This window comes from Palaemon carinicauda, chromosome 6 (assembly GCF_036898095.1).
Source record: "Palaemon carinicauda isolate YSFRI2023 chromosome 6, ASM3689809v2, whole genome shotgun sequence".
In the NCBI taxonomy this organism is placed as follows: Eukaryota; Metazoa; Arthropoda; class Malacostraca; order Decapoda; family Palaemonidae; genus Palaemon; species Palaemon carinicauda.
In genome coordinates this window covers 115,552,400-115,567,549 of record NC_090730.1, presented here as the reverse complement: position 1 = coordinate 115,567,549, position 15,150 = coordinate 115,552,400, and the positions used below count along the sequence as shown (strand labels likewise).

General features: G+C 38.1%; 1 protein-coding gene across 5 annotated transcripts in view; it reads right to left on the bottom strand.

Annotated features, from left to right (window-relative positions):
- The window catches only part of LOC137642626 (kelch-like protein diablo), a 176,743-nt gene that overhangs the window by 73,049 nt on the left and 88,544 nt on the right, over positions 1-15,150 (bottom strand). For 3 of the 5 annotated variants that reach the window (XM_068375336.1, XM_068375337.1, XM_068375338.1), the window contains one exon: positions 373-538. In XM_068375336.1, coding sequence (XP_068231437.1) covers positions 373-538 — 166 coding nt within the window. The other 2 variants (XM_068375341.1, XM_068375340.1) reach the window with 2 other exon arrangements.

The window sequence follows — 15,150 nt, the reverse complement described above, 5'->3', positions numbered from 1 at the left end:
ACAAGTGCTAAACCATGCGAGCCATTTTATGGCACTATGTAAGGAAAACTTTTAAACTCATAAATACATATTTTAATATGATAAACTACAAAGCTTAAGAGTATTTTTAGATTAACTTGTCATTGTCTTTTTAGACACCATTATTTGAAAATAAAGATAAAGAATGATATCAGAGGTGATAATCTAGCCTTATCTTTTCTTTAAAATAATCTCTACTGACACTATGAATGGAGATAAAAGCATTCTAAACTCAACTAAATAATCTTTGTTTTGCTTACATCAAGCTTCAATTTCATCACCTAATTATAAGTTATTAATCCATCCGAATTTCAAACAGCCTTAATTCATAATTTTCCAGAGATCACTACTTACTGGAAGTAAGGCGAAGCTGCAGCAAGAACTATCTTGTGAGCATGAATAACTTCATCTTGAGTCTTGATAACTATATCGGTGAATAGCTGACGCTCCCAAGCACTGTGAAGTCCAATGCTTAGGGCAGTTGGCCATCCATTGTCGGTCAGACCTTCGGTTTTCATGGCTGGAAATAGAAGAGTTAAAATAAGATAACCTAGTATTCAAAAAGCTGTGAAAGATCCATTGTCAAAAATAGCCCCATTTCAGGAAAGATTTCAAAAATGTTCAGAGGAGCAAATGGAGAAGCTATTTTCAAATGCAAATGCAAACGCAAATCAGTGCAACGATCATAAATTAGTATTCTCTATATATTGTTAAAGTACTTCCAAACACCTTCCAATGTTAAAAAAACAATAAATAAAACAATAGGTAATGTAAATGGAAAAAATACACCCTTATCAAGACATCTTTGACAATAACCATGCTTAAAACGATATCATAGCTAAGAGATGATTCAGTTCCAGTTATGTTCTTATAATCTATCTATTTCACTTGAAACATGAACATAAATAATTTCTGAGATACAGTTCAAACATTAATTAAAAAAATATTACATGTTTTCAGCATAGATGGAACTATGCTATAAGATTTATAACGAGGTATTGATAGTTACTGATGAGTGACAAGGAAACACATAACCACTTTGACCTTATACCTAGGACATGCAAAATGATTGAGGCACAAAGTAGAACTTAAAGGAAAAATACACATCACTTTAAAAACTTATGATTTGTTCTTCCCATATACAAACCCTTGCCCTTTAATAAGAGACTTATCCTTATTAAGTCCATATAACCAACTGGGTGGTTCACTTTCCTGGGAATGTCAAAGCAATTAGGTCTGTGTAGGAGTGAAAGAGGTGACTCATGTCAACCTTCTAATAACCTGAGCGGGAAAATGTCGCAGATGCTAGGCTAGGTCCCTATCAGGGGACTGGTAAGCGGTAATAGAAGAACCTATATCCATACGGATAATGTCTGAATGTATGGTATTATGAGAAATGAGTTACATACATTTCATCTATTCTCCCCCTCGTCTGGGAGGATTGGCGTGATATTTCAATGCAAAATTTGTCTGTAAGTAAAAGTTACTCGGTTGTGAGGTTCGCCTGCATCCAGCGTAGAATCCATCATGTAACAGAATGACTGCTTTACAAAAGCGGAAAGAAGGGAAGAAGAGAGTGGCCTGACATTCTACCTCTCCCTCTAGATTAATGCGGTACCTGTTATCTTAAACAAGATGCTACTTGTCTTGTAAGGGAGCTAGGATCACACCATGTCTTAACCTCTAGCTATGATAGGACCAGAATAAAGTTATCCAGGGACCTGTAGGTTAAATTACCTCCAGGTACACTACAATAAATTGTTTTGTGAAGGGCGAAGGTGAACAAGATAACCCAGAAGAATAAATTGTTCAATGAAGGAGGAATTCAAAAAGACTCCAAGAAAAATAGGTTGTTCTTTGAAGAGGAAGATAAGTAACGATTTCAAGAAGAATGGGTTGTTCTGTGAAGGAGGAAGGTGAGCAAGAACTCCAAGAATAACATGTTTCTCTGTGAAGGGGGGGGGGGGGTGAGCAAGAAAGTCAAGAAGAATAAGTTGTCCTGTGAAGAGGGTAGGTAAGCAAGAAATCCAAGACGAAAAAGTTGTTCTGTAAAGAGGGTAGGTGAGGAAAATCTCCAAGAATAAGAAGTTGTTCTGTGAAGAGGGAAAGTGAGCAAGAAGTACAAAAAGATTAATTTGCTCTGTGAAGGAAGAAGGTGAGCATGAACTCCAAGAAGAATAGGTTGTTCTGTGGAGGAGAAAAGTGAGCAAAAACTCCATCAAGAATAGGTTATCTTATGAAGGAAGGTGTGAGCAAAAAAAACCCAGAAAAATAAATAGTACTATGAAAGGGAAAGCGAGCAAAGACTCCAAGAAAAATAGGTTGTTCTGTGAATGAGGAAGGTGAGAAAAAATTCCAAGGAGAATAAGGTGTTCTGTGAAGAGGTGAGGTGAGCAAGAAAACCCAAAGAATAAATTGTTTTAAGAAGGTGGAAGGTGAGTAAGGGCTACAAGAAGAATATTGTTTTGTAAAGGGGGAATGTGAGCAAGGAATCTAATAACAATAAGTTGTCATGTGAAAGCGGAACACAAACTCCAATAATAATTAGTAGTTCTGAGAAGGAGAAAGATGAGCAAGTAAACCCAACAGAATAAGTTGTTCTGTGAAGGAGGAAGATGAGCAAGTAAACCCAACAGAATAAGTTGTTCTGTGAAGGAGGAAGATGAGCAAGTAAACCCAACAGAATAAGTTGTTCCCTGAAGGAGCAAGATGAGCAAGTAAACAAAACAGAATAAGTTGTTCCGTGAAGGAGGAAGATGAGCAAGTAAACAAAACAGAATAAGTTGTTCTGTGAAGGAGGAAGATGAGCAAGTAAACGAAACAGAATAAGTTGTTCCGTGAAGGAGGAAGATGCGCAAGTAAACCCAACAGAATAAGTTGTTCCATGAAGGAGGAAGATGAGCAAGTAAACCCAACAGAATAAGTTGTTCCCTGAAGGAGGAAGATGAGCAAGTAAACAAAACAGAATAAGTTGTTCCCTGAAGGAGGAAGATGAGCAAGTAAACCCAACAGAATAAGTTGTTCCGTGAAGGAGGAAGATGAGCAAGTAAACAAAACAGAATAAGTTGTTCTGTGAAGGAGGAAGATGAGCAAGTAAACCCAACAGAATAAGTTGTTCCGTGAAGGAGGAAGATGAGCAAGTAAACCCAACAAAATAAATTGTTCCGTGAAGGAGGAAGATGAGCAAGTAAACAAAACAGAATAAGTTGTTCCGTGAAGGAGGAAGATGCGCAAGTAAACCCAACAGAATAAGTTGTTCCATGAAGGAGAAAGATGAGCAAGTAAACAAAACAGAATAAGTTGTTCCGTGAAGGAGGAAGATGAGCAAGTAAACCCAACAGAATAAGTTGTTCCGTGAAGGAGGAAGATGAGCAAGTAAACAAAACAGAATAAGTTGTTCTGTGAAGGAGGAAGATGAGCAAGTAAACCCAACAGAATAAGTTGTTCCGTGAAGGAGGAAGATGAGCAAGTAAACCCAACAAAATAAGTTGTTCCGTGAAGGAGGAAGATGAGCAAGTAAACCCAACAGAATAAGTTGTTCCGTGAAGGAGGAAGATGCGCAAGTAAACCCAACAGAATAAGTTGTTCCATGAAGGAGAAAGATGAGCAAGTAAACCCAACAGAATAAGTTGTTCCGTGAAGGAGGAAGATGAGCAAGTAAACCCAACAGAATAAGTTGTTCCGTGAAGGAGGAAGATGAGCAAGTAAACCCAACAGAATAAGTTGTTCCCTGAAGGAGGAAGATGAGCAAGTAAACAAAACAGAATAAGTTGTTCCGTGAAGGAGGAAGATGAGCAAGTAAACCCAACAGAATAAGTTGTTCCGTGAAGGAGGAAGATGAGCAAGTAAACCCAACAGAATAAGTTGTTCCGTGAAGGAGGAAGATGAGCAAGTAAACCCAACAGAATAAGTTGTTCCGTGAAGGAGGAAGATGAGCAAGTAAACAAAACAGAATAAGTTGTTCCGTGAAGGAGGAAGATGAGCAAGTAAACCCAACAGAATAAGTTGTTCCGTGAAGGAGGAAGATGAGCAAGTAAACAAAACAGAATAAGTTGTTCCGTGAAGGAGGAAGATGAGCAAGTAAACCCAACAGAATAATTTATTCCGTGAAGGAGGAAGATGAGCAAGTAAACCCAACAGCATAAGTTGTTCCGTAAAGAAGGAAGATGAGCAAATAAACCCAACAGAATAATTTATTCTGTGAAGGAGGAAGATGAGCAAGTAAACCCAACAGAATAAGTTGTTCTGTGATGGAGGAGGATGAGCAAGTAAACCCAACAGAAGAAGTTGTTCTATGAAGGAGCAAGATGAGCAAGTAAATCCAAAAGAATAAGTTGTTCCGTGAAGGAGGAAGATGAGCAAGTAAACCCAAAAGAATAAGTTGTTCTGTGAAGGAGGAAGATGAGCAAGTAAACCCAACAGAATAAGTTGTTCTGTGAAGGAGTAAGATGAGCAAGTAAACCCAACAGAATAATTTATTCTGTGAAGGAGCAAGATGAGCAAGTAAACCCAAAAGAATTTGTTCTGTGAGGGAGGAAGATGAGCAAGTAAACCGAACAGAATAATTTATTTTGTGAAGGAGGAAGATGAGCAAGTAAACCCAAAAGAATAAGTTGTTCTGTGAGGGAGCAAGATGAGCAAGTAAACCCAACAGAATAAGTTGTTCTTTTGAAGGAGTAAGATGAGCAAGTAAACCCAACAGAATAAGTTGTTCTGTGAAGGAGCAAGATGGGCAAGTAAACCCAACAGAATAATTTATACTGTGAAGGAGCAAGATGAGCAAGTAAACCTAAAAGAAGAAGTTGTTCTGTGAAGGAGGAAGATGAGCAAGTAAACCCAAAAGAAGAAGTTGTTCTGTGAAGGGGGAAGATGAGCAAGTAAAGCCAACAGAATAATTTATTCTGGGAAGGAGCAAGATGAGCAAGTAAACCCAAAAGAATAAGTTGTTCTGTGATGGAGGAAGATAAGCAAGTAAACCCAACAGAATACGTTGTTCTGTGAAGGAGGAAGATGAGCAAGTAAACCCAACAGAATAAGTTGTTCCGTGAAGGAGCAAGATGAGCAAGTAAACCCAAAAAAAAGGAGTTGTTCTGTGAAGGAGGAAGATGAGCAAGTAAACCCAACAGAATAAGTTGTTCTGTGAAGGAGCAAGATGAGCAAGTAAACCCAAAAGAAGAAGTTGTTCTGTGAAGGAGGAAGATGAGCAAGTAAACCCAACAGAATAATTTATTCTGTGAAGGAGCAAGATGAGCAAGTAAACCCAAAAGAATAAGTTGTTCTGTGAGGGAGGAAGATGAGCAAGTAAACCCAACAGAATAAGTTGTTCTGTGAAGGAGCAAGATGAGCAAGTAAACCCAACAGAATAATTTATTCTGTGAAGGAGCAAGATGAGCAAGTAAACCCCAAAGAAGTTGTTCTGTGAAGGAGGAAGATGAGCAAGTAAACCCAACAGAATAATTTATTCTGTGAAGGAGCAAGATGAGCAAGTAAACCCAAAAGAAGAAGTTGTTCTGTGAAGGAGGAAGATGAGCAAGTAAACCCAACAGAATAATTTATTCTGTGAAGGAGCAAGATGAGCAAGTAAACCCAAAAGAATAAGTTGTTCTGTGAAGGAGGAAGATGAGCAAGTAAACCCAACAGAATAAGTTTTTCTGTGAAGGAGCAAGATGAGCAAGTAAACCCAAAAGAATAAGTTGTTCTGTGAAGGAGGAAGATGAACAAGTAAACCCAACAGAATAAGTTGTTCTGTGAAGGAGCAAGATGAGCAAGTAAACCCAACAGAATAAGTTGTTCTGTGAAGGAGGAAGATGAGCAAGTAAACCCAACAGAATAAAGTGTTCTGTGAAGGAGGGAGATGAGCAAGTAAACCCAACAGAATAAAGTGTTCTGTGAAGGAGGGAGATGAGCAAGTAAACACAAAAGAAAACAAAATGTTCTGTGAAGGGGGAAGGGGAGCAGACTCCAATAAGAATAAGTTGTTCTTTGAAGGGGGAAGATGAGCAAGGGCTCCAAGAAGAATAAGTAGTGCAGCGAAGGGGGAAGGTGAGCAAGGATTCCAAAACGAATAAGTTGTTCTGTGAACGGAGAAGGTGACTAACGACTCAAGAAGAATTGGGTGTTGTATGAAGGAGGAAGGTGAGCAAGGACTCCAAGAAGAATAAGTTGTTCTTTGAGAGGGGAAGGTGAGCATGGGCTCCAAGAAGAATAAGTAGTGCAGGGGAAGGTGAGCATGGGCTCCAAGAAGAATAAGTAGTGCAGTGAAGGGTGAAGGTGAACAAGGATTCCAACAAGAATAAGTTGATCTGTGAAGGGAGAAGGTGACAAACGACTCAAAAAGAATATGTTGCTCTGTGAGAGGGGGAGATGAGCAAGGACTCCAAGAAAAATAAGTTGTCCTTTGAAGGGAAAATGTGAGTAAGGGCTCCACGAGGAATAAGTAGTACAGTGAAGGGTGAAGGTGAGCAAGGACTCCAACGAGATAAAGTTCTTCTTTGAAGGATAGGGTGAGCAAGGATTCCAAACAGATCAAGTTGTTCTTTGTAGGGGGAAGGTGAGCAATGACTCCAACAAGAAAAAATTATTCTTTGAAGGGGGAAGGTGACCAAGGACTTCAAGAAGAACATCTTGTTATGTGAAGGGGACAGGTGAGCAAGGACTCCAACCAAGACGAATAAATTGTATTGTGAAGGGTGAAGGTGAGCAGGGATTTAAAAAAATAATATTTTGTTCCCTGAAGGGAGAAGGTGAGCAAGGACTCCAAAAAGAATAAATTATTCAGTGAAGGGGGAAGGTGAGCATGGATTCCAGCAAGAATATGTTGTTCTTTGAAGGGAGGAGATGACCAATGGGTCCAAGAAGAATAGGTTGTTCTGTGAAGGGGGAAGGCGAGCATGGACTCCAACTAAGAAGAATATGTTGTTCTGTGAAGGATGAAGGCGAGAAAAGACTCCAACCAAGAAGAATATGTTGTTTTTTTTGAAGGGAGGAGGTGAGCAAGGGCTCCCAGAAGAATAATTTGTTATGTGAAGAGGAGAGGTGAGCAGACTCCAGAAGAATAATTTGTTATGTGAAGAGGAGAGGTGAGCAGAATCCAACCAAAAAGCATAAGCTGTTCTTTAAAGGGTGAAAGTGAGCGGGGATTCCCACAAGAATATGTTGTTCTTTGAAGGGAGAAGGTGAGCATGGACTTCAATAAGAATAGGTTGTTCTTTGAAGGGAGAAGGTGAGCAAGGATTCCAAGAAGAATAATTTGTTCTGTGAAGGGGGAAGGTGAGCAAGTACTCCAACAAAAGTAGGTTGTATTTGAAGGGAGAAGGTGAGCAAGTACTCCTAGAAGAATAAGATTTTTTGTGAAGGAAGAAGTGAGCAAAGGCTCCAAGAAGAATAAGTTGTTCTGTGAAGGGGGAAAGTGACCAAGGAGTCCATGAAAAATAAGCTGTTCTGTGAAGGGGGAAGGAGAGCAAAGACTCCAACAAGAATCGGTTGTTCTTTCCAGAGAGAAGGTGAGCAAGGGCTCCAAGAAGAATAGGTTGTTCTGTGGAGAAGAGAAAAATGAACAAGAATTCCATTAAGAATAAAGTGTTCTGTGAGGGATGGAAGGTGAGCAGAAACACCAAGAATAGTTCTGTGAAGGGAGAGGGTGAGCAAGAACTTCAATATGAATAAGTTTTTTTTTTTTTTTTTTTTTTTTTGTGGAGGAGCGTAAGTAAAGACTCCAAGAAGAATAGGGTGTTCTGTGAAGGAGGAAGGTGAACATGGATTGAAATAAGAATAAGCTGTTCTGTGAAGGGGAAAAGTGAGCAAGGGATCCAAGAATAGGTTTATCTGTGAAGGGAAAAGGTGATCAAGGACCAAGAAAATATGTTCTGTAAACGGATACATTGAACAAGGACTAGCAAGAAATCAAAGAAGAATAGGTGATTCTGTGAAGGGAGAGAGCAAGCAAGGACTCCAAGATGAATAAGTTGTTCTTTGAAAAGAAAAGGTGAGTAAGGACTCGAAGAAGAATAGATTGTTTTGTAGAGGGGGAAGGTGAGCAAGGGCTTCCAGAAGAGTATGTTGTTCTATAAAGGGAGAAAAGGAGTAAGAACTCCAAGAAGAATAGGTTGTTCTGTGGAAGGGGAAGGTGAGCAAGGACTCCTAGATGGATATGTTGTTTTGTGAAGGGAGAAAGTGAGCAAGGGCTCCAAAAAGAATAGGTTGTTCTGTGAAGAAGGAGGGTGGGCAAAGTCTCCAATACGAATAAGTTGTTCTGTGAAGGGAAAAGGTGAGTAAGGACTCCAAAAAGAATAAGTGAATTTGTGAAGGGAGAAAGCCAGAAAGGACTCCAAGAAGAATAAATTATTCTGTGAAGAAGGAAAGTGAGCAAAGTCTCCAAGATGAATATGTTGTTCTGAGAAGGGAGAAGGTGAGCAAAGACTGCAATAAGAATAAGTTGTTCTGTGAAAGGAGTAGGTGATCTAAGACTCCAAGATGAAAAGGTTGTTCTGTGAAAGGAGATGATGATCAAAGACTCCAAGATGAATCGGTTGTTCTTTGAAGGGTGAAGGTGAACAAGGACTCCAAGAAGAAAAAGTTGTTCTGTGAAAGGGAAAGATGAGCAAGGACTCCAAGATGAATCGGTTGTTCTTTGAAGGGTGAAGGTGAACAAGGACTCCAAGAAGAAAAAGTTGTTCTGTGAAAGGGAAAGATGAGCAAGGACTCCAAGATGAATCGGTTGTTCTTTGAAGGGTGAAGGTGAACAAGGACTCCAAGAAGAAAAAGTTGTTCTGTGAAAGGGAAAGATGAGCAAGGACTCCAAGATGAATCGGTTGTTTTGTAAAGGGAGATGAGCAAAGACTCCAATAAAAATAAGTTATTCTGTGAAAGGAGTAGATGATCAAAGACTCCAAGATGAAAAGGTTGTTCTGTGAAAGGAGATGATGATCAAAGACTCCAAGATGAATAGGTTGTTCTGAGAAGGGAGAAGGTGAGCAAAGACTGCAATAAGAATAAGTTGTTCTGTGAAAGGGAAAGATGAGCAAGGACTCCAAGATGAATAGGTTGTTTTGTGAAGGGAGGTGAGCAAAGACTCCAATAAAAATAAGTTGTTCTGTGAAAGGAGTAGGTGATCTAAGATTCCAAGATGAAAAGGTTGTTCTGTGAAAGGAGAAGATGATCAAAGACTCCAAGATGAATAGGTTGTTCTTTGAAGGGTGAAGGTGAACAAGGACTCCAAGAAGAATAAGTTGTTCTATGAAGGGTGAACAGGACTTTAAGAAGAATAAGTTGTTCTGTGAAGGGTGAAGGTGAACAAGGACTTCAAGAAAAATGGGTTGTTCTATGGAAGAAAAAAGGTGAGCAAGGACTCCAAGAAGAAAAGGATGTTCTGTGAATGGAGAAGGTGAACAAAAACTCCAATAGGAATAAGTTGTTCTTTGAAGGGAGAAGGTGAGCTAGAAGTCCATTAAGAATAAGTTGTTTTGTGAAGGACGAAGATGAACAAGGACTCCAAGAAGAAAGGGTTGATCTGTGAAGGAGGAAGGAGAGCAAGAATTACAATTAAAATAAATTGTTCTGCGAAGGAGCAAGGAGAGCAAGAAATAAAATATGATTAAGTTGTTCTGTAAAGGAGAAAGGCAAGCAGGAACTACAAAAGAATAGGTTATTTAGTGAAGAAGGAGGAGGGAGAGCAAGAACATAAATAAGAATAATTTGTTTTGTGAAGGAGGTAGGTGAGCAAGAACTTAGATAAGAATAAGGTGTTTTGTGAAGGAAGATGATAAAAAAACGCCAATGAGAATAAGCTGTTCTGTGAAGTAGGAAGGAGAGCAAGAACACCAATAATAATAAGTTGTTCTGTGAAGGGAGGTAAGCAAGAATCATAAAAAGAATAAATTGTTCTGTGAAATGGGAAGAGGAACAAGAACTCCAATAAGAATAAGTTGTTCTATTAAGAAAGGTGAACAAGAACTACAATAAGAATATGTTATTCTGCGAAGGAAGGTGAGTAAAATCTACAATAAGAATTTGTTCTGTGAAGGAGGAAAGGGAACAAGAAGTCCAATAAGAATAAGTTATTCTGTGAAGGAAGGTGAACAAAAACTACAATAAGAATTTGTTCTGTGAAGGAGGAAAGAGAACAAGAAGTCCAATAAGAATAAGTTATTCTGTGAAGGAAGGTGAACAAAAACTACAATAAGAATTTGTTCTGGGAAGGAGGAAAGAGAACAAGAAGTCCAATAAGAATAAGCTATTCTGTGAAGGAAGGTGAACAAAAACTACAATAAGAATTTGTTCTGGGAAGGAGGAAAGAGAACAAGAAGTCCAATAAGAATAAGTTATTCTGTGAAGGAAGGTGAACAAAAACTACAATAAGAATTTGTTCTGGGAAGGAGGAAAGAGAACAAGAAGCCCAATAAGAATAAGCTATTCTGTGAAGGAAGGTGAACAAAAACTACAATAAGAATTTGTTCTGGGAAGGAGGAAAGAGTACAAGAAGTCCAATAAGAATAAGTTATTCTGTGAAGGAAGGTGAACAAAAACTACAATAAGAATTTGTTCTGGGAAGGAGGAAAGAGAACAAGAAGTCCAATAAGAATAAGCTATTCTGTGAAGGAAGGTGAACAAAAACTACAATAAGAATTTGTTCTGGGAAGGAGGAAAGAGAACAAGAAGTCCAATAAGAATAAGCTATTCTGTGAAGGAAGGTGAACAAAAACTACAATAAGAATTTGTTCTGTGAAGGAGGAAGGAGAACAAGTAATCCAATAAGAATAAGTTATTCTGTGAAGGAAGATGAACAAAAACTACAATAAGAATTTGTTCTGTGAAGGAGGAAGGAGAACAAGAAGTCCAATAAAAATAAGTAATTATGTGAAGGAAGGTGAACAAAAACTACAATAAGAATTTGTTCTATGAAGGAGGAAAGAGAACAAGAAGTCCAATAAGAATAAGTTATTCTGTGAAGGAAGGTGAGCAGGAACTCCAATGGGAACAAACTGTTCTGTGAGGGAGGAAGGTGAGCAAGAACTACAATAAGAATAAGTTGTCCTGTGAAGGAGGAAGGAGAACAAGAACTCCAAAGAGAATAAGCTGTTCTGTGAAGGAAGAAGGAGAGCAAGAACAATAAGAATAAGTCGATCTGTGAAGGAAGGTGAGCAAGAACTCCAATAAGAATAATTTGTTCTGTGAAGGAGGAAGAAGAGCAAGAACCTCATGAATAAGTCGATGTAGTCAGTATTTTGAAGATTAGTTGAATTTGTAAGATAAACAGAAAGGCACAGATGAACTACAATAGGCACGTCCTCCTTCACAGAACAAAATCTTATTGTAGTTTCTGTTCACCTTCCTTCACAGAATAACTTATTCTTATTGGACTTCTTGTTCTCTTTCCTCCTTCACAGAACAAATTCTTATTGTAGTTTTTGTTCACCTTCCTTCACAGAATAACTTATTCTTATTGGACTTCTTGTTCTCTTTCCTCCTTCACACAACAAACTCTTATTGTAGTTTGATTTTGGAGTGCCCTCCTTCTAGAAGAGCTGCTTACATACCTTTGACTATATCACCTTGTTTGTCATAAGATAGGTAATTAAATTATGCACATTTTGGCACTAGTTTTATACAAATCGGATAAAAATTGACCACGATATTGCAAAAAGACTTTTTTACCTTTTTGTGCCCTGGACCTTTGACCCAATCACTCTCAAAATATAATCAAATTGTTATGCAAAAGTCACACAACAAGGGCTGTGTAATGACGAAGCCTGAATTGTTTGCACGGTCATTAACCACACTTACCTTTGAACCCCAACCGCTAACAAGGGTAATGACGTCACTATATCATATTATTATTATTATTACTTGCTAAGCTACAATCCTAGATGGAAAAGCAGGATGCTATAAGCCCAGGGGCTCTAACAGGGAAAATTGCCCAGTGAGGAAAGGAAAGACGGAAAAATAATTTTCTTAAGAAAAATAACAAGATGAAAATAAACATCTCCTATATAAACTATACAGACTTTAACAAAACACGAGGAAGAGAAATAAGATAGTGTGCACGAGTGTACCCTCAAGCAAGAGAACTCTAACCCAAGACAGTGGAAGACTGGTACAGAGGCTATGGTACTTCCCAAGACTAGAGAGCAATGGTTTGATTTTGGAGTGCCCTTCTCCTAGAAGAGCTGCTTACCATAGCTAAAGTCTCTCTTCTACCCTTACCTAGAGGAAAGTGGCCACAGAGCAATGATAGTGCAGCAACCTCTTGGGTGAAGAATTGCTTGATAAACTCAGTGTTGTCAGATGTATGAGGACAGAGGAGAATATGCAATGAATATGCTAGATTATTAGGTGTATGTGTAAGCAACGGGAAAATGGACCATAACCAGAGAGAAGAATCCATTGTAGTACTGTCTGGCCAGTCAAAGGACCCCATAACTCTCTTGCGGTAGTATCTCAACGGGTGGCTGGTGCCCTGGCCAATCTACTACCCACAATTGTATATCCCAAGACCGACAATTGAATTATGCAAATTTTGGCACCAGTATTATGCAAATCAGATAAAAGTTGACCTTTATAGCAAAAAACTTTTCTAACCTTGATAATATTATATATCGCCGTTAAGTAAGAAGATGATGGGAGAAGAACTCATTTTTATTTATATATATATATATATATATATATATATATATATATATATATATATATATATATCAACTGTTGCTAGTCCACTGCAGGACATGTCTCAGACATGTCCTTCCACTCAGTCTGTTTATGGTCTTTCTTTGCCAGTCTTTACCCACAAATGGTCTTAGCCTGTCAATCTATCGTCTTCTCTTCCCTCTCCTGCTTCATTTGTGTGTGTATGTGTGTATGCATGTATACAAAATAACGCCACAGGACTTACAAAGCTTACTTGCCAGAATGCATGAAATATCATTGGAAGGAGAAAGGATTAATGAGGTGTAATCAATTGAATATTTAGGAACTATGATATCTAATACAGGGTCTTTAGATATAGAGTTTAGTGAAAGATTGATAAAAAGAAAATCAGACAATAGCTACGTTTAGTAAAATTTTAAAATCAAATCGCCTGACTATAAAACTCAGGCTATATATCAGTTTAGTGGCATCGGGACATCGAGTCGTGGTATGAAAATTAAACAATATCCAACAGATTTTGTATATTTGAGAATATAGTCCTAAGAAAAATATTGGGAGTTAAATGGCAGGACAGGATTAGAAATGAAACTATGAGAGATTATTCAAGTGCCATACGTGGATGAGATCATGGTGAGGGGTAGATGAAGATGGTTTAGGGATGCTCATCACACTCCCCAAGAGAGATTAGTTCGCCAAACTTTCAACTGGGCTCCACAAGGCATTAGAATAGTTGGAAGGCCCAGGCTTACATGACTTCTTGAAGTAGGAGATGGTGACTGGAGAAGTATTGATTTAAAAGTTCAAGATAAAGACGACTAACGAAATATAACTGAGGCCGTCCTGTGGGTCATTAGGGTTAGGAGATGATATATACAGTATATATATATATATATATATATATATATATATATATATATATGTGTGTGTGTGTGTGTGTGTGTGTGTGTGTGTGTATAATTGTGTGTGGACTATATAAAATATCATATATATATATATATATATATATATATATATATATATATATATATATATATATATATATATATATATATATATATATATATATATATATATATATACATACACAGTACGTGTTTAGCTGTCATTTTTCAACTTTTTGGCTAAGATGAATTTACCTTCAACCTTCAGTCTGACCGGTCAAGATGAATAACTGGCAAACGCACTGTGCTTTTGAACACCTTGATCTTGGTAAGAAGCGACCACCCAGCCTTGAACAGAATAGCCAAGTTCACTGGCAATCGAGGCAAGACTATACTTTCGAGAAACAGCAGAGTTTTTGACAGACACTCCCATTCGGGTACGTCTACGAGTAACAACAGTTCGTCTCAGACTGAGTGACAACAAAGGCCACAGATGCGTACCTCGTATTTCGGATGTTGGGTACGCCGACTCTCTATTCTATGGGCCTTGGACTCTATCTCGAGTCTCACATGAACCCGGCAACGTGGGCTCCTTACAAACACCACCTTATTTATATGAACATGTGCTGGCAACAGCGTGTGGCACAGTCCGCTGAGTCTCTTCCAAATGTACGATGTTTTCCCTCTAACTTCTCAGTCTGGCTTTCAGCAGCTGAATCTTATCGTTAAACAAAAACGTAAGAGCTGATTAAATTCATTATTCCTGCTCTAGCTATTATTCTTTGACACCGACGTTCAAAGTTTAGTGTGCATGATTCATCAGGTTTTTTTTCATAATAATGTCAATCTTATGAATTCAGATCTAAGTTTTTACCTTTCACTATTAGCATTAGATGTGTGATTAACTTTAGCCTGAACTATTCTTTCATGAGGCCCAAAATAGTCAATTAGTTTTAATCAGGATGTGACCAAATTATAGAATGAACCATCTATATAGATGTTAAGCACAGAGAACCCTTTGCAATTGAATGTAGGGATCGATTTACAGTCTTAGAGGCTTAAAGAGACGATTGATTGATTGATTTAAAGAGACGAAGAACAGACAATTAATGAAGAATGGTGTGGTATTAAGAACATATATCAGTCAGTTGGTGGTAAAGTTTTGGGATATGCAGTTACAAGGAGGAATCTATGGATACCAAACGATACTTGGGAAACTATAAAATGAAGACAAAGACAGAAACTGATTGCTGAATGTTTTCGAGGAAATAAAGAAAATTACAAGGTAGAGCATGCTAAGTATTCCAGTACAGATAGTGAGGTCAAACGGAAGCTAGGAATGACTGGAGAGAATATTTAGACAGGAAAGCAGATGAGGCTGTCAAAGCTATGAATTCAGGGAGTGGCTATGGTGTAGAAATTGCTCATAGAATCATTAATGAAATCTCTATTGCGGCAAAGTAGAAGCATATACCCATTACCCATCAAAAAGAGAAATGAATTTGTTATAACAACAGAAGACGAAGAAATGCAACGCTAGATGGAATACTTTAGTGAGGTCATGTATAGGATATATGAAGGGAATAATTTGGATAATATACCTGAAGCT